The sequence below is a fragment of the Notolepis coatsorum genome (genome assembly GCF_963971535.1).
Source record: "Notolepis coatsorum genome assembly, chromosome: 1".
In the NCBI taxonomy this organism is placed as follows: domain Eukaryota; kingdom Metazoa; phylum Chordata; class Actinopteri; order Aulopiformes; family Paralepididae; genus Notolepis; species Notolepis coatsorum.
In genome coordinates this window covers 52,826,686-52,834,486 of record NC_140165.1, presented here as the reverse complement: position 1 = coordinate 52,834,486, position 7,801 = coordinate 52,826,686, and the positions used below count along the sequence as shown (strand labels likewise).

Sequence of the window (7,801 nt, the reverse complement as noted above, 5' to 3'; positions counted from 1 at the left end):
GCTCGCGTGAGACTTCCTCTCTAGATACTCTACCCTGGCCACGGTGCTCCTGGGTCCTAGTGCCCCCCAAGTTACACTATATGTCATGCACATGTATTTTATATGTTAATAAAATTGCATTTATCTTTAGTCCTAATTCTGTCACTGTTTGATGTCACAAAGAAGGGTGTATCCGAAAGCTGCCTACAACATTTGTAACATGTGATGAAAAAGTAAACAAATAATTTAACTGTATTAGACACTTGTTAATGATGAATAGGCTTCACTTCAGATTGGCCCCCACGATAGCATCTGCAAATGATTTATAGATGTTTTTATGAATGTCTTAACAAATCATTTGTTGAACATGAAAAATAAATTGAGATACTGTATAGTCGTTTTTTCATATCCATTTTTCAAAGCATCTACAAATGTGTTACTACACATTAAACAACATTATTTAATGATGAACAAATCAAGTACAAACAATGTTGATAATGAGTCTATAAATAATGTAGAACTAATCTGTACATTTTATACAAATATAGTTATAAATGATTTATAATCATTTACGAATGTATATAAATGGTTTGTTCATGATTAGTTCATTATCCACTAATGCGTTATAAATACTTTGTAAATGGTATACAAATATAGTTGTAAATGATTTAATAATCATTTATGAATGTATATAATGGTTTGTTCATGATTAGTTCATTATCTACAAATACCTTATAAATGTATTATACAGGGTGTTATTATAAAGTGCTACCCTTTAGTTTTGTATTGTATATTTTGTATAGTGTTTGGTCTTTATTCTTTAACTTTTTTTTTACTGTATGAAGCTCACTTTCAGGAGGGTCATACATAACCAAGCATTTCACTGTAATGTACATGAGCTTATATGTGACAAATAAAACACAACTTGAAACTGAACTTGAGAGGAGGGAAGAGAGAGAGAAGGGAGAGAGAGAGGAGGGAGAGAGAGAGAGGAGGGAGAGAGATAGGGGGGAGGGGAGAAAGAGAGGATGAGAGAGAGAGAGGAGGGAGAGAGATAGGGGGGAGGGGAGAGAGAGAGGAAGGAGAGAGAGAGGAGGGGAGAGAGAGAGAGTTCACATTTACACAGACATAATGGCAGCCACATCACTTTAAATTAAATTCCCTGGACACAGCTGTACACCATTAACTCTTTCATGTATATGTACTTTTTAATAATAATAATAATAATAATAATAATCATAATAATAATAATAATAATAATAATAATAATAATAATAATAATAATAATAATAATAATAATAATAATAATAATAATAATAATAATAATAATAATAAAAATAATAATAATAATAATAATAATAATAATAATAATAATAATAATAATAATAATAATAATAATAATAATAATAATAATAATAATAATAATAATAATAATAATAATAATAATAATAATAATAATAATAATAATAATAATAATAATAATAATAATAATAATAATAATAATAATAATAATAATAATAAAAATTATTATTATTATTATTATTATTATTATTATTATTATTATTATTATTATTATTATTATTATTATTATTATTATTATTATTATTATTATTATTATTATTATTATTATTATTATTATTATTATTATTATTATTATTATTATTATTATTATTATTATTATTATTATTATTATTGTTTTCTCACAATCTTCCATCTTAGCCCTTGCATGTGTTTTCTTTTTTTTGCCTTATTTTATTTTATTTGTTTCTATCTTCGAAGACATTGTGACATTCAAATACGATGCAAAGAGAACTATTGTATCGCTTTACCCGCGTCAGTTTGACAGCTGATGACTAGCAAAACTGGCGTGAAGATGTGGATTTGGTCTCAGCGGTAGCAAGCGAGACCATTTCCACTTGTAGCCTCTTCAATATCTACAGGCCACAGAGCCTATAAGTCTATTTCATAGTCCTTGTTAAGATGTACCTATATATGCTCCGTCTCACCTGGAGAATTTCTTTCTCGTTAACTCGAGCGAACGCTGTTTGCTCCGCCTAGAGCGAGGCCGTGTCTGTAGCGTTGTTGTTATGCGTTCCCGCCACCTCTAAACTTAGTTTCGGGATCTTTGGAATTCTTTTGGAGTCTCTAGCTTTCAGTGGTCAGTAGTAGCCATTGTAACATCATCATTAGTTCATGTTCATTTCTCCAAATGCTTATCGTATGAGCTCCAGATTCCACCTCTGTGAGATGGTCTACATCTACAACATATATTTTTTTAAACATGACTTTTGTTTATGAAATTGTTACCAGATCTTCCTGTAATCACATGACCCGGCGATAATCGATCATGGAGGTGGCAAAGTCCCAAACGGAAAGAACAATCCAATTTCACGCGGTTGTAGTTGAGACTTGGGGCAACATTTTGATGCAAAAACCTTGTTGTCTGCGCCTCTGGAAGTAGCCATTTGAATGAAAAACGCTGACGCCATTTTGACAGGCATTTCTCCAACCTATCATCAACCGGCTCCTTGGCTTTTTGTCAGGAGAGTGGCTGGAATGTTTGGGCCAAAAACTGCGTTCTGAATAGCGGTGGGCGGAGCTCCCATTGTGATGACATTACGGCTGAACATTCTTTTTTTTTGTATTATCTTCCCCCCCTCCCCCCCTTCTTTTTCCGTTTTTCTCCCCTCCCAATGTTAGTCGTTATGCCAATTCCCAATCCCCTTCCTGGTCGTTGCGCACTCCACCCCCTACCGTTGGTCCGGGAGGGCGGAGACTATAACATGCTTCCTCCGACACATGTGTACCCAGCCCACCGTTTCTTTTCACCTGGCAGCGCGGACTCTCACTGGGAGAGTGTAACGTGGGGAAGGTCACACTACCTCTCCCAGATCCTTCCCTTGCTGTGCAGGCGCCCCGACCGAACTGTAGGAGTCGCTGTTTACAGCGACCAGGACCCACCCTCGCCGGGTTTCCCACCCTCTAACACTGCCAATTGTGTTAGTATGGACGGTCGGCCAACCTTGAAGCACCACAGCTGGATTCAATCCCACTGTCTCTGTGGTGGTAGACAGACGCTTAGTCCGCTGTGCTACCCGGCCGCACACGGCTGAACATTTGACCTCCCTACTGAACGTGTTGCCGGTCAAATGGGTCCCGATTTCCACGATGAGGTGCTTCTCGGTTCACCTAAAGTTCGATGCAGTTCGTCTCAGTCAGTCTCAGGTCAGTTCACTTCACGTCATTCATATCAGTTCAATTGAATTAATCTTAAATCAACACAGCTCAGCTCAATTGAATCCAATTAAGAATCCATATTTACTATTTACATTTACATTTAGTCATTTAGCTGATGCTTTTATCCAAAGCGACTTACAAGTTCTGTACGACAAGTCATCAAGAAGGGCACAACTCATGGCGGCTGGGTGGCGCAGCGGACATTGCGCTCGTCACCAACGCAAGAGACACCGGGTTCGACTCCGGCTGTCGGCATTGCCTCCGGCTTGGGCCGGCCGTCATACTAACTCAATTGGCAGAGTTAGCGGGTGGAAGTCGATGGGTGGTAATCTGGACGTTGTGGACAGCGACTCCTACGGGTCGGTTGGAGGACGCCTGCACAGCAGAGACAGGAAATGGCAGGGGTAGTGTGAGCCTCCCACACGTTACACCTCGCCAATGAGAGTCCGCGCTGGCAGGTGAAAAGATGTGACAGGCTGCCTCCACATGTATCGGAGGGGACATGTGATGCAAGGCTTCTATCCTCCCTACAACCGGCCAGTGGGGGGCATATGCGAGCAACGTTCAAGACAGGGGAGGGGAGAATTGGCACGACAAATTGGGATGGGAGAAAAATTGAAAAAGAGGAGAAAAAGTGGATAAAAAAAAAGGCACAACTCTATCAGCTGAGTAATAATGTTCATCAAAGTGTTGAGTGCTACAGTGTAGGTTAGTATATTAGGACAAGTGCATGACAGTAAGATTAGTTAGGGTTAGATAAAAAAAAATCAGATAATGGTTGAGATAACATTTCAACTTGAGCGAGAAATTCTCCAGGTGAGACGGAGCAAATATAGGTACATCTTAACAAGGACTATGACATAGACTTCTAGGCTCTGTGGCCTGTAGATATTGAAGAGGCTACAAGTGGAAATGGTCTCGCTTGCTACCGTTGAGACCAAATCCGGTTTTGCTAGCCATCAGTTGTCAAACTGACGCGGGTAAACTTAATTTCAGGTAGGAATGGAGTCTTCTTGTCTGTGCAGTGACGTAACATTCCTAGCTTATATGTCGCCCTAGGCAACCCCCATCCCCCCCTGTTTTTTGTTTTCCTCCACCAACAGGTTTCACCCTTAAACTATCGCATAATTAACGATAACTGTCACAAACAGGGCGCTCACTCCAACAAGGTTAATCGACCTGACGTGACGCTCGAATGAGCGGTAGAAAACCGATCGACCGATCAAAATGTCACCATTCAAGGCATTTTTTTTAATAATAATAATAATGATAATAAATGTCCCCCTCAGAGAGATGGTGCCCCGGGCGGCTGCCCATGTTGCACAGGCCTAAGTCCGCCACTGCATCAGCGCCACTCACCGCCATGAGCCCCGGCAGCTCGTCGTGGAGCAAATCCTTCAGTTCACTTTTCTTCAGCTTGTGCTTGTCCCCCTCTCTCTCCGCGTACTTGTGGAATACGCCGATAATGGTGGCCATGGAGGTCTCCAGGTCGGTCATTGTTGTCTGTCGATCTGCCTGATGAATACAAGACTTAATATTATTTTATATATATATAATATATTATTATATTATTATATATTATTATTATTTTTTGTATCCACTTTTTCTCCCCATTATCTATTTTTCTCCCATCCCAATTTCGTATTTCCAATTATTCCCTCCCCTGTCTTTAACGTTGCTAGGCCATGCCTCCCACTGGTCCCACTGGTCGGACAGAAGCCTTGCATCACGTGTCCCCTCCGGTACACGAGGAGGCAGCCTGTCGCATCTTTTCACTGCAGCAGCTCGAACTCTCAGTGGCGAGGAGTAACGCGTGGGAGGCTCACGCTGCCCCCGATACTTCCTGTTTCCGCCGCACCGGCGTCACCCAACCGACCTGTAGGAGTCGCTGTCCACAACGTTAAATCCCCACCCGCTTTCCCACCCTTTAACACTGCCAATTGTGTTAGTATGACGGCCGGCCAAGCTGGTAGCAACGCAGAGAGCTGGGCTCGATACCAGCATCTCCTGCGTTAGTGGCGAGCGCCTTGCACACTGTGCCACTCAGCCGCCATTATTATTATTATTATTATTATTATTATTATTATTATTATTATTATTATTATTATTATTATAAAACAAGCAGAAACAGTGTATTTATCTAAGCACACATCCTAACAGCACACGATGGAGAACGAACGCACCATCAGTCAGCACACAACGTAAAACGAACACACCATCAGTCAGCACACAAGGGAGAACGAACGCACCATCAGTCAGCACACGACGGAGAACGAACGCACCATCAGTCAGCACACAAGGGAGAACGAACGCACCATCAGTCAGCACACGACGGAGAACGAACGCACCACCCGGGTCATAACCTCTTCAACATGCTGCCCAAGACACTTAGGTCCCGCGTTTCTTCCCCTCAGCAGCTCGCCTGGTAAACGAGTCAGGTGTCCCGTCTAGGGTGACCAGGTGTCCCCCTTTTGGTTGTACTGTCCCACCATTTGACCAAATGTCCCGCGTCCCTCATATTGAGAGGATGTCCCTCTTTTCGAAGCCAAAAAAAAACATGCGTCTAAAAGCCCCTCCCTACAGACGTAGCAACCCGCCTCTTGTCCACACACATTGCTCTGATTAGTTATAGTACTTCAGCGCGCTGCTTGCCTGCTTGTGACGTGACTGAGACTGAGTCGTGACGCTACCTCATATCGCAGATCTGATTGGTTATAGTAATTTAGCGCACTGCTCTGCTCGTGAGAGTTGAACTTGTGACGCTCCCTCATATCGCAAATCTGATTGGTCAAAAAAAACACAACAACATTACAAGCGAACTAGTTCAAGATGGAAAGCAGTAAAAAGAAACGGACCTGCAGTTACAACCAAGACTGGCAAACGACACATGACTGGGTGAGGCAGATGGCAGGCAATCCGCAGCAGGCTTTCTGTGTTTTGTGTCATAGTTCGTTTTCAATTGCGCATGGAGGAGAATACGACTTGAAGCGCCACAGTGGACGTGAGTCTCACTTGAAAGTGGCTCACCAAAAAGAAACATCCAGATCTATGGATACGTTTCTTTTTAAACCAAACAATGATAGCCAGACGGACAAGGTCACTGCAGCTGAGATAACAAGTGTCTATCACACAGTACAAAACTCCCATTCATACTGTTTTCCCTAGTTCTGTGTTAACAGGGAATATCAAACACAAGACATTCCTGTCAAGTGATGACGTTTGAATATTTAAAACAGATGTTAGGTGGTATTTAATTTGTATTTATTTTGATTTAACCTTTAACCTTTGATTTACATCTATTCAGTGAAGACCATGGCAGTTATTCTAATAAGAAAATTTACATTATCTATCTGTCCCACTTTGTCCCACCAAAATCTTACTGTTGTCCCACTTTGTCCCACCAAAATCTTACTGTTGTCCCACTTTTGGACTTTTTGCATCTGGTCACCCTAGTCCCGTCCCCCCCCCCTCTATAGCAAGCTGCTAGGGCTGGACTTCTGGACTTGAACTTTGTGCTGCACTATATCCATGTCCCCAACCACTGCACCTTACAGTCTTATTGTTGTCTCACTGTTCTGTCCTGTTTTGCACTTTATAATTATTTATTTACTGTTGTGTTGTTCTTAATTGTGAGGAAAAGCATGCACTGTAAGTGTTGAATCGTGTTCCATTTGTACTGCAATATGGTGAATAAAGTAATCTGAATCTGAATCTGAATCAGTCAGCACACGACGGAGAACGAACGCACCATCAGTCAGCACACGACGGAGAACGAACGCACCATCAGTCAGCACACAAGGGAGAACGAACGCACCATCAGTCAGCACTCGGGCGTTTAAATGGCTTCAGTTGTACATTTAAAATTCTCAAGACTATCCCAGAGGGCTCGATTCTATTGAATAGAAACCATCTTATCGAGTAAATACAACAACAAAAAAACAAGAGAGAAGAACAATCGGAATCATATTCAAATCCAATCATATTCAAATTGAAATCATATTCAAATTCAAGTCAAAATCATTATTCAAATTCAAATCATATTAAAATTATATTCAAACCGGATGAGAGTCAACTGTGAGACCCACTTTGACAAATGAATACCATGGGTTTTTGAACTAGAAGTGCACACACAGAAGCTGCAAGACTTTCAAAGAAGTGACACAACTATAAAACAACTATTACATTTCCCCACAGTTAAATTCATATCCTCTTTCAAGAATATGATATAGATATATATATATACTGTACATCTTTACCTCTGTGCCACGGATGAGAGAAGACTTTCGTTGTTGCTGTGTGTTTTTTTTTATTTTATCCAGAGTGCGTAGAGGCTATGGCCCATGGGGGATACAGATGCAGCCTTTATAGCCAGGGTTTAGTAGCAGGGTGGGGGGACATCGAGTCCTCCTGGTCAGCCACGCTGCCAGTCCAGCTACGTTGGCCAATAGCTTCCATTCACCTCCTCTCACTCCACTAGCCTTCCTATACACGACACACAACTGACCATTGATGGGCATGTTACCCCCACACACACACAGACACACACAGACACACGCAGACACACACACACAATGCCTTCAAACCT

The 7,801-nt window shown here is 41.2% G+C and overlaps 1 protein-coding gene across 1 annotated transcript in view; it reads right to left on the bottom strand.

The window, feature by feature from the left end:
* Nucleotides 1-7,590, bottom strand: part of s100b (S100 calcium binding protein, beta (neural)) — a 10,521-nt gene extending 2,931 nt beyond the window's left edge. Inside the window, exons 1-2 of the mRNA XM_084313141.1 lie at nucleotides 7,473-7,590; nucleotides 4,576-4,731 (exon numbers count right to left, since the gene is read on the bottom strand). Coding sequence (XP_084169267.1) covers nucleotides 4,576-4,713 — 138 coding nt within the window. The 5' untranslated portion in view covers nucleotides 4,714-4,731; nucleotides 7,473-7,590. The remainder of the gene's footprint in view (nucleotides 1-4,575; nucleotides 4,732-7,472) is intronic.
* Nucleotides 7,591-7,801: the final 211 nt, after the last annotated feature.